An 18,341-nucleotide genomic window follows, 5' to 3' on the forward strand; every position below is an offset into this window, starting at 1 on the left:
AAAACAAAAAGGACAGCAAACCTGGTGGTTGTATGATAGAGGAGGTGCCGGAATTTGTGGGATAGAGGAGTAGTTAAGGGAGGGGGGGAATATAGAGGATGAATGAGAGCTCAGTGGTTATATGATAGGGTTCAAGCGAGATGGCCAAGATGCAAAGTCAGACTTTACAACTTGGCCAAATAGTGACGACTGTATGATAGAGGAGGTGCAGGGTGTTATGGGATAGAGGACTGACTGACCGATGAGGCAGGTCTTGCCGCTCCACTGGAAGGGACAGGTGCACTTGAAGCCGTTGACCTGGTCCTGGCAAGTGCCCCCGTGGCCACAGGGGTTGGGGACACACTCGTCCACATCTGGTGGGGGGGGGGGGGGGGTGTGTTATGACTAAATGTGGAATGTCAAATCAAAAGTCCATGACAATGGCTAGGTCTCTAGCGCTTGAAAGGCTGATGGTGTCATAATGACACAAAATACATTTACGTTTTTAAAGTCATGTCCCCGCCATCCTTTCCTATTCCTGAATAAGTCTATATAACACACTGTGGTTGTTCAAATCTTAACCCCTATTCATATCACAAAACACAACTGGAGTTATAACCAGTTTAACGAGGGCATGTCACTCATCTATTCCATTTATAATCTCAAAAACGGTAGCGGAGAAATGTCAACACGGACAATTTCTTCACGTCAGTCATTGGCGAACAAGTTGCTTGCAAAGAAAACAAGCCTGGTTGGCACCATTAACAAAGCGAGAATGGAGCTCCCTCCCTCTGTGCAAAATAAGGCACCTGCACATCAGCAGTACTCTACAACGGTGCTGAAGAATGAGTGTTGACACACTTTACCAATGCATGGCAAGAAATACCGTTTGTGTCATGAGCACCTGCGGCAAGGACACAAAGAGAAAACTATTATGAACTAATACCGAACAAAAATATTTCATCAGAATATGCATCCAGTGGTGTAAAGTTAAGTAGTACTTCAAAGTAGTTTTACTTCAATATTTTGAGATTACCACTACATTCCTAAAGAAAACATGTACTTTTTTTTACTCCCATGCGTTTTGAATGCTTTTAGCAGGACAGCAACATGGTCTAATTCACGCATTTATCAAGAGAACATGTGGTCTTCCCTACTGCCTCGGATCTGGCGGTCTCACTAAACACAAATGCTTCGTTTGTGAATTATGTCTGGAGTGTTGGATTGTTCCCCGGGCTACCTCCCCTAAAAAGAATATCATGCCGTCTCGTTTGCTTTAACATAAGGAATTTGAGAGGATTTATAGCATTTACTTTTGATACTTAAGTATATTAAGTATACTTTGAGACCTTAAAATAGATAATTACTCAAGTATGACAAGTGGTATTTTTTCCACACCACTGTACGCGTCGCCATTTATAGATAGATCAACTTATACAATGAGAAAATAACCCGAATGTTGTCTACTTTATTCTATAGGTTGTGGATCTTTTGGATCAGATGGCACAGCTGTACAGTGAAAGGAGGAACTCGCCGCTGGCCTGTGACGGTTCTACAAAACATGCTGGACTTGGCTGCTATCAACACACGTGTTGTTTACGCAGTGCATGAACCCCACGAGCAGGAGAGACTTCATCGTGAGTCTAAGCACACGGGCTAAGTGAGAGACCTTCGAGGACCAAGGCAGCAAGCAAAGATTCCACGCGAGCAATTGCGCAAGCCAAGTAGAAACTGCCAGGTGGGCAGATGTACTCGCAAAACAAACAAAAACACACGAAACCCGTTTCAGCTGCGAGCAAGAGACTTGTTTGTGCGAAGTGTTGCAAGCGACAAAAAATGTGTGATGACTGTTAAGAATAAGGGATAACAGCTAAATAAAAGATCCAACTGATGCCATCAGGTGACGATGCACAACAAAACTAAGCACGAGCGGGGCCACAAATAATGTGTTTAATAACTGACAATAATGGACTATATTTGACTGCGGCTTTTAAAAAAATTGACACATTCATTATAATGCCATTCTGGCTTTTGTGCTGATTTTCACTATTTATCAAAGCACAAATGGTGCCAATACTGACGTTTATGCAACTGAGATTCTCTTCAATTGACCGCGCGTCTTGCTGACAGATCATGTGTCTTGTTGGTTTGGGTTACTTTATATTTGTTTTGTCATTATAAAAAGAAGCGGTTACCGTGTTCCCACGCACATGCTTTTTGTTTCATAGTTTTAACAAAGGCACTTCATAAATAAAGTCGATTTCTACACTTGAAATTCTATGTGTAGTGATTTTTCTATACAGTACCATGCACTAATAAAATATTTTGAGGGGGGAAAGAACATAATATTTTCATTTTTAATGTTGCCTAAGACCTTCATAAACACAACAAGATAGCATAGCATATAGCATAGCATAGCATAAATGAAATATATTTGACTGTTAGAATGTTGACGTCCAAAAGATGCGTCAGTTGGCACGAACAAGGCCAGTATAATATTGAATTTAAAAAGACCTAAACCTCAGGTATTACACATACTATAATGTATTACTTACTGATGCTGCAGGAGGGGCCACTCCAGCCGGGGGCACACTGGCACTCGAAGCCCTGACTGGTCTCCAAACAGCTCCCTCCGTTAAAACAGGGCTCAGACAGACAGGCATGCTCTGCTATGGACCGAGAGACAGAGCAAGAGGTAGATCGAGCGGGTAAAAGAGAGAGGGATGGGAGTGAGAAGGGAGAGAAAGAAAGGGGAGAGAGGGGAAAGGTGGAGAACAGATAGAGTTAGAGAGTTAAACTCCCAAACTCAGTTCTCACACTGCAGGAGGGTGGGGTGGGTTTTCCCCCTCGCTGCAGTCGGTTCCCAGCAGCTTTCTCTGGCCCAGCTAGGCTACAGCCAGTGGAGTGGAAAGCCCCTTTGACCTCTCACTAACCAGCTCTGGACCACACCGCAAGACGAGGAGCGAGAGGGGGAAGGAGAGATAGGAAAAGATAAAGAGTGCTGAGTGCAAGAGAAATAAACAGAACAAGAGAAAGAACAACATTTCTCAATGAGAAAAAGACAGAAAGAAAGCAAGAGACAGAAAGAGGGAGAGAAAGACAGAGGGTCCAATCTCCCACTAGGCCTACGTCGTTAGAAAAAAAACATCCCCTCTCCCATTTCACTCTCACTAGCCCCCCAGGGCCCTAGCCCTATAGCCTTAGCGTTTACTCTAGCCAGCTAGCAGGAAATCGTCTGTCACGGCATGCTGACCCCGCCGAGCGACGCGCCGTGACTTCCACCCAAGCGTAAATCATTGTCCATCCCGTCGCGGGAGGACGAGAGAAGAGAATAGCAAACTCAAGTCACGACGGATTCCTCCGCTCAAATCAATTAATGCTCTGCATTCTTTGGCTGGCAGATCGAGGTAGCGTCCCCAACGGCACCCTATTCTCTATATAATGCACTACGTCCCTGGTCAAAAGTAGTGCACTGAATAGGGTGCCATTTGGGATTCCTACCCGAGGGGGGAGAGGCGAGAGGGAGATGACTGTTGATTGGTGTCAGCGGGCTAGGGGCACGGGAGGAATAGAGGGGGATATAGGGAGGGAGGGAGAGAAGGAGCACAGGAGGGGGTTTAATGTTGTTGGTCTGGCTGGGAGAGAAAAAGAAAAGGAGAATTCAGGCTTGGCTGGAAGCTGGAATCCCCCTCTTCTTTTCCTCGTTCTCTCCCTTGTTCCCTCCCGCCCTCGCTCTCAAGATGACCAGCGATAGTTTTCAAACCCTCGCTACAAACAGAGTGGCAACTGTCCCAGACAAACACAGAGCGGGCGTGTTTGACTGCCAACGCCTACAGGGAGCTTTCCCCTCAATTAGCTGAGTCATGCCTCCATTGACCCCCATACAAAACAAGGGCCATCTACTTATCCTAATGATCAAATTCGACCCAACTTCATTGAAACATCCTCAACTAAAGAAAAATAAAAAAGACATACAACTCTATGACATCCCTATGATCAAAACTCAAACTTTATAGAAACCAACCTTGATTCTAACAATTGACACATTTTAAACAACTTGAAGATGTGAGGTAACTGTTAGATTTGTTGATGAAGCTGGAATTTACAATCCACCCTCAGAAAGGTTAGCTCCGTTACTGCGTCTCCTTCCATTCCAGTTTCCCTTGACGATACCTTAATGAGGTCGTCACCTCCTGGCCGGAGTGACGCGTGAGACCGCCCCACGAACGGAACCTCCCTGGATGGGGTTAAGCACGGGGCTGACCCCCCCTAACCCCTGAACCATGACCCCTCGACTTCCCATCCCGTCGCACCACATGACTCAGATCTCACCGACCAGTCTTGAGAAAACAAATACCCTTTTCTCTCAATCGTCACCAGAAAATGAAAAAGTTGAGTGGGAGACAGGAGAGAGTTTCTCCAACATAGTAGATTTGCTGCGCTTGAGTGTCCAAGACTAATTTCACTCTGGGACAATACAGTTAATCTTATCTTCTACTCCAATTTCACTCTCATAAGGAATAAACATTGAGTGGAACCAGACCCTAGACACTACAAGCGACTTACCTATTTACACACACGTACGTGTCTCGTCAGGTGACTCACCTTTCTCGCAGTTGACACCAGAGTAGCCGTCAGGACAGGCACAGTGGTACTTGTCAGGTCCAGTGTTGCTGCAGGTCCCCATGTTCAGACAGGGCTGGAACGTACCACATGTGTTCAGGTCTGGAAGACAAGGAGGTAAAAGTATGAGTGTGTTGGTATTTCACAGCAAATGGATGAGTGTGTTTGTGAGGGCACCAGTTATCAGCTGTACATCTACAGAGCAGAGGGGTATACCACTAAGCAGGATCAATGAGTTAGCCAGCTAACTTGCCTAAATATATCTATATCTCACACACACACAAATTGACTCAACAAGCAAAAACATCTAAGTTTAGCTTAAACCAGAAAATCAGTAGGCCTATTTATTATTGTTATCAAAGTTAGCTGGCCAACTCAATGACCATGCTTTGTAGTGTACCTCTCTGGTGTGTATTTGCATGCGTATGCTTACCTTTGTCGCAGAGCTGGCCGCCAAAGTTTGTGTCACAGAGGCACTGCCACGGTTCCACGCAGCTTCCATGCACACAGCCCGGGTGAGGGATGCACTTATCACAGTACTCGCCCTGCCAGCCGTACAGACACCTGCAGGACACACACGCACTCGATAAGTATTCAATGCAGGGGACAACCGATCTTAACAACAAAAAAAAATGCATTCAGTGCTCGACACTATCCCGCTTAAAACACACACGAATGGGTTGGGCTGGGCCAAGGCTGCTCCTTGAGTAAGTAAAAGTGCTTGTCTGGACAGGGCACTAGCAGGGCTAAACTTTTCCTCCTAAAGTCATTAGGATAACAGAGCGAATCGTATACACCCCCCCCCCCCCACACATTAATTCCTGGTATCCATGCCCAGCCCACCTTTGCTACATGCATTGGATAACTATCCCAGATACCCAATATATACACCTCCTACCTACTGAAAGGCTTGAATGAAAGCTGCAAAAAATATGAAGCCATCAAAAGTACCCATTTCACTGCAGCCTCCCGTAAGAATCAGATGTGTGTTTTGAGTTCAGAAGAAGCCATAGAAGCTTCTCCAGAATCGCCACAACATGCTAACTTCTCCTACCGCCACTTCCGATTGTTTCTTGGCTGCGAGACTAAAGGGCTAAATCAAAGCATTGCGCTGAAGGGAGGTGAAAAGAGGGTGGGGAAACAGACAGGTGAAAGAAAGGAGAAAAAAAAAATCCTTTGAATTTGACAGCGGTCTTCGAGACCAGATTCCACCACCGCCGCCATTAAGCTCTCACCACTCTGGCGGCCCCTTCCCAAAACATGCAAAGGTTCAGGCCCTTCACAGCTCTGTATGATGGGAGGGGGGAATTCATTGGGTTGTGCTTATTAGGGCACGCAATGTAAAACAGTCACTTCCTGCTTCAGTCTGTTTTCTTCTGTTTGGTGCCTAACGAACACATCACAATCAAGGGTTGTGAGTTTGATTGCCACGTATTGTAACCTGTATAACGTATAGTGTTATCTAAGACACTGCCAGAAATGACTATGTCTCCATCCAGTCTGATGCCAATCCAAAGTGGGCAGAACGGATGGTATCGGGAATTCCCCTTGCCAATGGTGTTATTTCCATGTGGAACAAGGGTGCTGCTGAGCGACAACAAGTCGGGAGTGAGATTTTGAGTCTAGCTCTTTTCAGAGTTTTTTTTTTTTTACTAACTTAGGTTAGCTGAAAATGGTTGTGTTGGGAAAAGGGGTGCTTACTTGCAATCTCCGGGCAATTTACAGGAACCGTGTTCAGTGCTGCAGCCTTGCCTGCAAATAGCTGAGAGAGATAGAAAGAGAATGAGGGAGGAAGTAAAGGAGAAAGCGAGAGAGGGAGAGAAAGAGAATGAGGGAGGAAGTAAAGGAGAAAGCGAGAGAGAGATAGAAAGAAAGTCAAGTGTTGTGACGGTGAGAGTCAGCAAGAAATTCACAGGGGGGAAAAAAAGTAAGAGTGACAGAAAAAAAAACACGAAGAGTCAGCATGATGATGTCAGACAGCTCCCCCTCCCCCATCTCATCTCCAAACTCGTGGGAATGTCCTAAGCTCCAACCGGGGCAGTAATCCTACAAAATCCAAGACTTATCCCGGAGCCCTGCTATCGCTCCCCGCTAGGATACTAAGGCCTAGGGGGTGCGCTGGTGCGTTGCAAACAGCCCAAATTCCAAACGGCAACGCTAACTATTTGTAAAAGCCTGCCGGGCCAGCCGTGGCCAAAGTCTGCTGCGTTAAGACAATATGCCCTCGTGTCAATGGTTAAAGAGGCCAGCTTGACCCCACCCCTAAATTATATAATTTAGCCTAGTGTTCATTCTCTCTCGGGTCAGTTTCACCTCAACTGCTGTCAATTGTGGGCCAAGTCGCTAAAGCACAAGTTGCCCTTAAAGGCCCACTGTTATTTATATCATTTGAATTATGTATTCCAATTGATTGTTGATGAATGTCACTTGATGAATGCCTTTTGAGCTTTGGTCAAATGTCTAACCTCATGGAAAAAAAATAACTTCTTTAGCTTGACTTCACGTTGCTGTAAAATTACAGACAACTACGTTGGTTAAATCCCTCCCGCTTACCAGTGCTGCATTCTGGTCCGGACCACCCTTCGAGGCAGGTCTTGTTGCCGTTGTGGTCGCAGTTGTAGTGGCCAAAAAAGTCGTCGCGCGGACGGCAGAACTTGTTGCAGCCGAAACCGTAGTAGTGCTCGTCGCAGCTGACCCGGATCTGGTACTCGAACTGGCCCACCGGCCCGTTGTGCTTCAGGCTCTGCCACTGGCGGCTGGGGTTGATCATGCCCGACTGAACAGCCTTCTCGATCCTCTCGCCTCCCACGCCTGACGGAGGGAAATGGATTGCGGAGAGAGAGGAGTCAGAGGGACTGGTAGGAAACGCGTGTGCATGAGGTGGAGGCAAAGACAAATGCAGTCATACAATACATACACAGAAGTCAACGCATGGTGTGAACGCCCATTCAGCGAGACCAAGCGTCTTGCTTTGGGTCATTTTAATGCCACTTCTCGGACTTTACTAGTACAGGGTCTCCAAATATCACTGGGTAAATGCCCAGATATGAATTGCCATCCAAGGCTACAGCTGCCAACAGACATAAGAGGTGATGCCCCCTTCTGTCCCTGCCCACTTCGCCACCCTCTGCTACACTTGCACCCAAACAAACTCGACTTCACCAGGGTCAGCCCTCGAGGGAAAGAGGACGGCATCCTTCCCATTCCAGCGCTGCCATGTCACTATGTTAGGGCAGTCACTGCCTCCTAATCCCATTTTCCATGAAGAAGTCCTCTGGTAGTCAAGAAATACAGAAAGGCAGTAATGCAAACGACACATTTTTTTTAAATAAAATAAATGTAACTGTCCAAAACAGTCTGCCCACTTAAATTCCGTTCAGCCTCTGCGAGCTTTGACAAGGGGGCGCGAAAATTAACAAAAACTTAAGCGTTGAGTCTGTTTACTCTTTTCTTGGAGGGAAAGCTGCTTTGTTACGGCAGTGCTAGTTGTGGTGGTGGGCCGTAGTAGTAATATTCCATGCCGTTCTAGAACCCTGAGCGCCAATGTGGTATTTCGCCAGTGGAGTGCAAAGTGTGGTCGGGGTGAGGTGACGCCCTCTCACTACCTGAGGCCCGGGAACAGTTTGACGGCGAGGGGGTTGTGGTTTGGCAAAACGGACAAAATTAACCCAGGGTCCTCGAGAAAAAAAAAAGAAAAAAAAAAAAAGACCTGGAAGCAAACTGTGACCCACCATATCAAACAGGAAAGCCCTGGGACGGTTGACGGTGGGAGAAACAGCCAACCCCAAGAAACTGTACTGTCCTGGTGATTTGACCAAACATTTAAACCTCTCAGTTCTGTGGTGAATACCGCTCGGGGCAATGAGTCGGCACCGACATGATAGTTACCACGATAACTTGTAATTTAAGCTTATGTAAGCACAATTTAGAGACGCTAACTCTAGACTAAGGTTAGCCGTAGCAGTGTATCTGGATAGCATTAGGAGCACAACTGTGATAGGCTTTTAATGCGTCTGCTTATTGGAGGCTAACTGGCCACGTGCCCAGGGCACTTAGCTTGTTGACGCTAAGTGAGACGGCCAATATTTGGCCTGTCCTCACTTGGCCCTCTTCCTTGGCAGACGTTTTCATTGATCTAGCTGGCTTGTTGTGTGTGCTTGTCGGCGGGAGGGCTTTTGAAAAATACAAGTCTTCAACCGCACACTAACCTTTCTGCATTTGGGCTTTATTGGCCCGAATGCGATGATTAGTTTCATGCTCGGTGTAGACTTGGCTGTGGTGGAACTACTGCCCTGCCCTCCTTCTGGGCCAAAGCACACCTGGACAGGGGTCAGCGTACCCTGGGGCCGATTTAACACTGGAACTATAATGGTTCCCTGAGGAATGCCAAATGCAACACACAGCCTTAACTCCCACTGACTGCCTAACGGTCGGGCTGAAAACAAACAACGCTCAAATCTGTAGTGTGATCTCTCTCCATCTCCTCGTCACTCTCTCCCTTACCAGTCTATACTACCGTCACTGTTTTCTGAATGAGAGTATTGTGTAAAATGACAGTTGAGAGCTATATGGATGGTAGGGGAGTACGAGAGGCAGAGGGAACGACTCCAGGTTATTTATGCTTGATAGTTCTGCCCAACGTTGGTCAGTAATGCCAACCAATGGCTTTTCAAATGGGGGAGGGGGCGGGGGGGTGAATGTGAGTATCATAAAGGCCAATGTGTGAGTGTGTACCCCACACACAGAATGGTGGCATGACCATGGCCTACACCTGCCATCAGCCTTTAAAAACATTTTTATAAAGCACAAGTAAAATTTCCCTCCCCCAAAATGTCCCTTACCAAGAAATGAAGCCCCCCACCCAATTTTGTCCTGGGATCACCACTTCCAGGTCACGTTGCCTTTGTAATGTGAAACCGAATGGAATATTATATATATATATATATATATAACATAATGGTGGGGAATAATACTCACTGCCCGTAGAAGAGTCATTGTTGAAGTCCAAGGCCTCCACGATCAACGTATAGGACCTCTGGAGAGAGAAGATTGATAAGACAGAGAGAGGTGTCAGATAAAATAAAGCCACAGCTGCGTTAATCCTTTCACCCCTGGCTGATACAGGTTTACTTTTAGATTCCTTTCTGCATAGTTCCTGTTAACAGAGTTGGCTATAGGCTACTTCTTATTTAGCCTACTGTTTGAATGGACATAACATATTGGCAGAAATCTAAAGAATTGGGGAAGAGAAAGTCCCATCTGAGGTAATAACTGTTGTTAGATCTGGTATAACATTAATGCAGCGTGTACCTTTATCAATAAAAGAAAACATTTCATTGTAGGCACACATTCACAGGGAATAGCGTAAATACAGCCAAACTCCATCCGATTCGTGAGCACACACACACCAGAGAGCCGCAAGCGAGTGGGTATGGTGGCGTTTAACGCCGTGTCTGTCCCATTGGCCGTTCTCCATATGTTGCAGATTAGAGAGAGCGCAGCTATCCCCCCCCCCCCCCGAGGCGCCAGCAGCCCTCTGATCCGGGCGGGCTAAGCCACTCTCCCTTCCAGCTACCCACCCCAAAATTAACCCACTGCTTTCTCCTCCCCGGATAGAGAGAGATCAAGAGTGGCGATAGAGCAAACCGCTGGCATTGTTTAAAAACCATCCTGGGTTCCTTTCCTTTATTTTTCCCTTCCAGTGCACTGTGAGTAGTTGTGTGGAGCGACTTGAGGGCGCTGTAATAGATAGAATAGAATGGTTTTGAGGTAGTGGGTTTGCGTCTCTCCAGTGTGTGTGTGTGAGTAAAAGGCAATTTCAGTGTGTGTATACTTGTGTGTGCGTCATGGGGACGGGGGTCCATTATTTCGGCACCTCTTTGAAACTGTCTCTCTTAAGGCCCCCATCGCTCTCACCGGTATCGGATAACAGACAGCAGAGAGCCGTGGAGGGCTGGGCTGAGGGGGGGAAGTGTGTGTGCCAAGAGTGTGTGTATGCGGGCCTTCATTCATTTGAGACTGTTGTGTACAGAGTTGTCATCTGGGTGCATCATATATCGGTTTGTGTGCAAGCGCAATTGTGTGTACGTGCGAGCTAATAAGTGTAAGTGCGTGCCGAATGCAAGGGTGTGTGTGTGTGTGTCCATACTTGGCTCCAGTCAGAGGGCCTCTCTCCACTCACGACACTCACTTGCCAACATTCACATGAGCACTCCTTGTATCACTTGTCAATGAAGCTCCAAAAATATGAGAGGGGGGAGGAAAGAGTGTGTGGTGGTGGAAACAGGGGGTGATGAGGGGGTTGGGGTGGTCGGGGCAGACAGCTTGTTCTTTCCCTCCCTCTCCCTTGGAGGCATGCCCGGCCTCTTGTGTGGGGCTTATGGCCTTGCCACTTTGTCCCATTTAAACAAACACAACGCTGGTTCACTGGCACACATAGCCCTGCACAGCCTAGCAGCTAGCGACATTGTTCCATTGAATCACTGATCGTTATCTTATATGGATGTCAGTCTAATTACTGGTTATTACTCCCAGTAAATCCAGGTGATGTCAAGATTTGGGGAAAACCACACAGCAGCGCCAACTGCGTGTGCAGCCATTTTGCATATCATGATTTGTGATCATAACCATTGAAATGGAGAGACGTGCTAAACAGTGGTAGCCAAGTCAACTCAACTTTCTTAAACTATCCAAAGCTTGGGAATTTCACAATTTAAAAAGCAATGCCCTTAAATAAACTCCAGTCAAAATTGTTATTTCCTCACAAATATCAAAGAGAAATGACTTCAAAACATTTCCCCCTGCCAAACCCATTCGGTTAGTACATGCCACCGGTCGACTGTGCCAAAGTAATGTTTACCAAAACGGTAAATAGCAGCCAGGTAAGAAAGCAAAGCACACCATCCCTTCTTTCCCCAGACTAGTGGTGCCTTGCCCACTTTCTCCCCTACGTCACTCCCTCCTTCAATATGATTGAGTAATTTTGGAACGGTGCCCAACTACATGTTCCGTACCCAGTTTTGGTTGAGGACAGAGGCACGGCCGGGCGCTTTCGTTAGGCTGAGATAAGTGTGGGAAAAAGCAAGTGAAATGAGCAGACAAGCCTGGGCACGTCCAGGAAGGGAGTCGGCAGGGTGAATAAGTGCCTGTGTTTTGCAGAGCAGTAGGAGCAAGGCTCACGCTATAGTGGCCTGATTGGCCTCTACCTATAAAGGGGAACTTTTGGGCGAAGGATAAAGTCATCGCTGCCCACATTGAATGAAACCACAATTGTGGATTTTTTAAAATCATGCTCTATTCACCACCCCGGAAGCCCTTTATCAAAGGTCAACTGATACGGGGCCAGTTTCACAGACACAGATTAAGCCTAGTCCTGGACTAAAAACACATTTCATGGAAATCCTGCATTGCAATGTTTTTTTGGTCCAGGACTAGTCTTAAGTCGGTGTCTAGGAAACCAGTGTTTTGACATTTACAAGCTTTCAATGCTTCTCAAACATAAAAATGTCGAGTTTGACAAACACTAAAATGAAACTTCTATCTGGACGTGTTGTGCTGAAGATACAAGCAGGCTATTCGGATTACCCTCACCTCATAAATCCCTGTGTGCTTTTCAGTTTTGTACTTTCGGACCTCTCCCCCTTTATTAGGCATTCCCCCTGCCTCTCCTAAACACACACATACTAGGCCAGATGCAAGGTAGATGAGGCTTTTACGACAGTAAGGGAGATGAGAGAGGGATGGAGAGAAACAGAAAGAGATGGGGAAACAGAGGCAGACAGATGGATTGGAGAGAGATAAGAGAACGAGAGATGAGCAAGACTAGTATAATAATCCTTGCTGAGAAGTGAGAGTGAAAAAACCCAAAATGAACAGAGAAAGAAAAGCCAAGCATTAATGTTGTCACTCTGGCTGAACTCCAGCCCGCTGTTTGACCATGGGTGGTGGTGGTGGTGGTGGTGGTGGGGGTCTATCCCCACTGGCCTCTATCCTTCTCTAGGCTTCGGCTCTGGGGGCTGCTGGCTAGTAGAATAATAGGCCTACCGGCATTACGCGAGTAAGGCAACCGATGGGCCATAGGGGCCGAACTTCAAAATAATGGCAACTTCAGCACAACGGTTTAGTCTGGGAGCCGCCGAACGAACCGCGGCACTGCTGAGTCTACTGCTGCATCCTGTTGCTTACCCCCAGCCACATTATTCCCATCCTGGCCTCCCATTATCTCCCATAATCCTCGCTGCCAGCCCGAGGCTATTGTTCAGCCCCCCTCCTGTTAATATAAGCTGTCACTGCTTCTGTCTGGCTAGGGCCGTCAAGCCAGGGGCCGAGAGAGAGGAGAGAGAGAGTAGAGAGCTCCTCTCTCCAAGCTCTAAAAAGAATGAGAGGAGAACAGTGGCCTGTGTCACATGTGAGAGTTCAAAAAGGAGAGGGGGAAAATAGGGGGAATGAAAGTTCAACAACCGCAAGTAAGATGTTGTTGGCGATACTTTTGGCCATGGCAAGAGGCTGCCATTTGAGGGCCCAATAAACAGACTGACGCAGAGTGAGGTTGTCTTGGTTCGCCAGTGCCAATTTGGGGTCGGGGTTGTGGACATATAAAACAGACCCAGGGCCACTCTAGCCTAGCCAAGCCTGGGGTGTATTTTTCACTAGGAACTAACAGAAGCAAATGGACCAACGTGGGGAGGGACGTAGCTAAAATCATTCAATAAGAAACAAATTTTTGTTGCAAAATGTTTTCCGTAGCTAAATGTTTTTCTATGGTGTGCACTAATGAATACGCCCCTGCTTCTTCGAAGTAAGGGGACGGTGACTGCTTCATTTAACACACAAGTTACTATAGGGTGGCAGGGTTAAAAAGATGGAATGTCTTGGGACCAGTCAAGCGCAACCGCCCAGGTTGACAAAGGGCGATGGGGGAACAAGAGGCCTTTATACTGCCTGTGTTAAGGTCAGGGGCTAGGGTACACGCCCAGACCTTTGTGACTTAGGCCATGTCGACTGCCCCTATACAGTAGTGGCATCGTGTCCTAAACGCTGGCTGACTGTTCAGTTTCTGAAATATTTGGGAATATTCCATACTCGGGAATCTCAAGTCTCCACACCTGTGCTAAACAGAACAAAATGTTGGCATGGTTCCAAAAGCCCCCTATTTCTAGGAATATACTCTTTACAATCGACCTAGAATTAAAAAATGTTTTTATCCTGATTCTATATGAAAATCAATATAAATCCAACATTGCCCTTCCACAATACACATCATTTTTCACCCATTAGGTCTAGCCATGGAGAACAGGGTTTGGAGGGGGGAAAAAAGCTGTCTCCATCAACCATGCCCCCCTTGCAGATGCTCTCCTCCCTCTCTTGCTCCCAGTTCCATTTCTCCCAGTGGGAGGCCTCGTTACCTAGCAACTCCCTCAAAACATCCAATCACTTCATCCCATTGATGACCTGGCACCTCTTCATTGAATGCTGATGAGGCACAGATTTACAATTCATACAAAACAGGGGTTATTGTACAACCACGAATTTAAGTGTGGAAAAAAAAGCCAATTCCCCATTCAATATTTCATTAAGTTTCCCCCCTGAGCTCGTCTTTGTTGTATTTCTGGGCAAACAATCTTGAGTAATTAACCAAATTGCTAGGTAGAAATGAGATGGAAAAGAAAATATGCAATAGGACAATGGCTTCTTAGCTAGGTCTTTTCATAGTGATATTGGAGCATGTCTAGAAAACCATTTGGGGGGCACATCGTTGAGTGTCCAAAACACATTTTGATGCTGCCAGGGCAACTTATCTGCATTGAAATAGCATCAGTCCACTTTGGTTGTCATGTTCTTAGGTCAACTATAGCCTAATCCTTGACAATAATTGCTGGGTACAACTAGCCTACCTCATTCAAGATGTTTCCTCTCAATTCTCAAAAACTACAGAATAATCTCACAGAGCCACAGAAAAAAATGAGCTCAAAACATGGATGGCTTCATGTCATGAAAATTGTGGCATGGTAAAAAAAGAAAACGTACACACTTACACGAGAACAGTCAAACAGAGGAATGTGTATGGTTAAGTGAGTGAAGTATCTGCTTCCTGGGAGCGCACTGTGTGTAAACGCCGTGGCTAGATAACCCAGCTGTTTTATTGCCTATTCTTGCACAAGCCATTGTTTGAGGCTCGGCTACTGGTCCCGCTCTTTAGGAAAAGACAGTGGGGAATGAATCCCGTTTAGGCAGCGCGTCACTGGTAGAATGATGCGACGCTACAGCTCTTCGTAAACGATTAAACCTCTTTGGACTTGCCCATTTTGGTTTAACATTTCAGCCTATTCCCAATAACTATCGCATGAACACTAGTGATGAGTATTCAGACTGCGCAAATTTATGGACCACCTCACTTTATTCTCTGCCAATCTGACTGAACAATAATATACTGTTTTTGTAAGAATAAGGTTACCCCCTAAAAAACTTTACCGTGTCTTGTGGCCCATGAACATGCATTGTGTAGCCTTACCTGCCTCACATGACATGCTGACATTGACATATCCAAAAGTTACTTAAATTTGCCCATCGTTTTTTGTAGTCTATCCATGTCTATTCATCTAAATTGCACTTTGCTGAGACAAAATATTTGAGGGTTCAAGTTCTCAGCAAACTCGAGCGCCCGAGTGGGAGAACGTGTTATATAAACATAACGACATAATCAACTCACCGGCCAAGCGAAGCTGAAAGGTAACACAATCCTCGACTTGTCACTCCTCGTGTTCCGCAAAGAAAAAGTATTCCCTCCGACCACGGGTGTTGAAGCCGTCCCGAAACTGCATGGGCCCGCGGAAGAGACCTTCAACTGGTACTCCTTTAGACACACTTTAAAATAGGTATCACACTCGTCCCTCGTGCATCTGCGATCTACGGCATTCCGAGATCCATCGCAGCACACACCAGTCTGCAGTTCGCCATTCACGTTCTGCATCGACACAATTTGCAATTCGAAGTGTCCTGATGCCACAGCCACCTGTTTTTTGGAAAGAAATGTGCAACATTACTTTATTTGAATGCGTCTTGCCTTTTGATACCTTCCTTTCAAACTGTCAATCAACATGTATGCAAGCTTGAACATTTCCAACTGTAGAAGTAACGTTAGCTAACAGCTAAATAGAAGTAGATAGCTGCAACAAATCTTATCAAGCTAAAGTAGGTAGATAACGTTAAATGTTTGTTAGCAAGCTAATATCGAAATAAACCAACCATCAAATAAACCCCCGTACTGTTATTTTACAGAGGCACGCGTTACTGCTTATTTTGGAACTTTGGAAAATCAAATTGATGGTGACATGAAAACATGCTTAAGTTTTCTAGTGCATCCTCCTAAACCCACAAACCAGTTTTTGAAAAATGTGCATGTTGAAAACTGTAAAATTAGAGCAATACTGTATGGGCAAAAGGTTAGAAATAAGCTTGAATATTCACGTACCTTAATCCACATGCATTGCAAGAAGACATGAATAGAAAAAGCAGCACAGCTTGAACTCGGTCTCAAAATCATGCCTTCTGTTTGATAGTGCCGTTTGCTGCGAAACTAAAAGTCCGGCCGACCTACGGCTCTATATACTCCTCCGATTTGAACATGCACGAGTGGAGAACAACACCTTTTGAAAAGAGCATAGATTTCCAATGCAAAATGACCTGCCCCCTTGTCTCACTTTTTTGTCCTTTCGACTATTGTTATTTTCCTTCATATATTTCTGATCGTCTCTGACACAACAATACCAACGAGCTAAGAAAGCGCCGTCTGTGTCAGAATGACTGTCCCAGACTTTACAGCAAGTTCAGGGGAAGAGGGGGCGGGGGCAAATCAAGTTACTGTTTAATATTCATAAGTAGGAGAGATTCCCTGAGATTGAAGCCACACCTAATGTTGAATATGTATGTCTGTCGTGCATCGTGTGTTTACTTCACAATCAACTGTGCAAGTGCGATCATACATCATATTTTCAAACAAGTCCATAGAGCACACCGAAAAGTACTTAGCATTTGGTTCGTTATTATACATTGAGAGTAAGCCTTGTGCAGTGGGCTTATTGATCTTGTGTAGTGTAAACCAATCTGGTGGTAATGAGCAAGATAGTTAATTATTCTGCTTTTATTGGTCGACATTTACATATTCTAATGGAGCTACTAAACCTGACCAAGATGATACAATGATGTGAAAACCCCTTGATATCTCTGACAAGTACATGAGATAAGTAAGAGATAAGAGATAAGTACATTAATTTTGTCCCAACAAAATTCATGCATATTTTCAGGAAAGCCATTTGATGATGTAACCATCATCATCGTGTGTCTTATTGTCTTGTTTGACAAGGAACATGACTGCATCCTCATACATCTACGGCCTATTTTCAGTGAGCTGAGATCCATATGATCCACATTAATATCGTATTATGTTGCGAATACCCCTATAGTTGACCCCACTGACACGGCCATTGTGGAGCCCAGTGACAAAGAAAGCCGAGCTATGTCTCCAAATCCCAAAATCGACAGCTGTGTGGTATAAGGAGATTTGCTGTTTTCTGTGGTTGTCCCACAAATTAGGATTGAAAAACCAGGAGGATACCCGTGAGGGTAAGGGGAGACTTACCGCCGGGTCCACCTATTGCGGTGACTGTGAGAGCCCTTTTTCCAACGAAGTCGCTCCCTGTTCAAAATTTCAGCATGAAAATAATCACATAATGGGGAGTGCACTGGAGAGTGATGGGAAGGTGAAGGGGTGTAGTAGGGGGGTCATTGTATGAAATAGAGACAAAGGTGGGACAGTCTTTATTCTCAAATTAGAGCAGCTGGGCTCTTCCCCCTTAAAGAGCCCCATGAATAGATTATGGCCCCTTAACTCAATAGAGACAACCCCCTTTTTTCAAAAGAGAGACCCCCCCTCTTTGCATTGTGGAAAGTGTCGCCTGGATAACTGCGTGACATTTACCCGACTACAACAACAGAGAAGGAGGGTTTAATGAGGCAAAGATAGGCCCCCAAATGTTTTCAATAGATTAAGTCGATGGTTGTGGCCGAACGACGAACTTCTCTGCTCGTGCCTCGGTGATTCGGCTAAATCTGAAAAGGCAAGTGGGCTGCTACTGCCTGCCTGCCGCCCGCAGGGATCAAATCTCTGCAGCGGTTGTCGTTCATCCATTCACTCTGTTCTCAATCCTACTTAGGGAAAGGAGACAGCATGCGCTCTATGATCCTGATGAAAGCTTTGCTTCGCTCCTGGCAAAGAAGAAAGAGAAGCTCATTGGAGCAAAAGCCAGTGGTTAGGGGTTAAGCTGATATGGCGCCCACTTGCATCTGGTGTTTTGGGCCTTGCAGTGCCCCTTCGGTCTAGTCAATGTGCGAACAAAAGCACAATGAGAAAATTGTATCCAACGCAAGCATGTGCTACAACCAGAAGTCTGAATATACTGTGTGACATGTCCATTGATTCTTTTGTCTTCAGGATTCTTTTACAAACCAGATCATTTTGACCCATGATGTAGATGGAGTCCCCCAGAATTTTGGGGTGCATGACTCCTGGGGACCTCAAATCCTCAACCTTATGGTGCAATAAGGTTGAGGATTTGAGGTCCCCGGGCGTCATACATCCCAAAAATCCGAGAGGCCACAAAGTATGGATGGTTGTGGGGTGGTACGGAGGTTTGAGAATTTAGCATTTTTCAAACACCTGAAACACCTTTTTTTCCTGCAAT

At 45.8% G+C, this 18,341-nt stretch overlaps 1 protein-coding gene across 3 annotated transcripts in view; it reads right to left on the bottom strand.

The window, feature by feature from the left end:
• LOC110486059 (protein jagged-1b) overlaps positions 1 to 16,393 on the bottom strand; it is a 34,320-nt gene extending 17,927 nt beyond the window's left edge. For 2 of the 3 annotated variants that reach the window (XM_036942366.1, XM_036942364.1), the window contains exons 1-9: positions 16,073 to 16,393; positions 15,311 to 15,613; positions 9,580 to 9,637; positions 7,156 to 7,413; positions 6,304 to 6,364; positions 5,036 to 5,166; positions 4,585 to 4,704; positions 2,535 to 2,648; positions 240 to 353 (exon numbers count right to left, since the gene is read on the bottom strand). In XM_036942366.1, the coding sequence (XP_036798261.1) occupies positions 240 to 353; positions 2,535 to 2,648; positions 4,585 to 4,704; positions 5,036 to 5,166; positions 6,304 to 6,364; positions 7,156 to 7,413; positions 9,580 to 9,637; positions 15,311 to 15,613; positions 16,073 to 16,144 (1,231 nt within the window). In that variant the 5' untranslated portion in view covers positions 16,145 to 16,393. The remainder of the gene's footprint in view (positions 1 to 239; positions 354 to 2,534; positions 2,649 to 4,584; positions 4,705 to 5,035; positions 5,167 to 6,303; positions 6,365 to 7,155; positions 7,414 to 9,579; positions 9,638 to 15,310; positions 15,614 to 16,072) is intronic. The other variant, XM_036942365.1, reaches the window with a different exon arrangement.
• Between the last annotated feature and the right edge of the window lie 1,948 nt (positions 16,394 to 18,341).

The sequence above is a fragment of the Oncorhynchus mykiss genome, chromosome 13, assembly GCF_013265735.2.
Source record: "Oncorhynchus mykiss isolate Arlee chromosome 13, USDA_OmykA_1.1, whole genome shotgun sequence".
In the NCBI taxonomy this organism is placed as follows: Eukaryota; Metazoa; Chordata; class Actinopteri; order Salmoniformes; family Salmonidae; genus Oncorhynchus; species Oncorhynchus mykiss.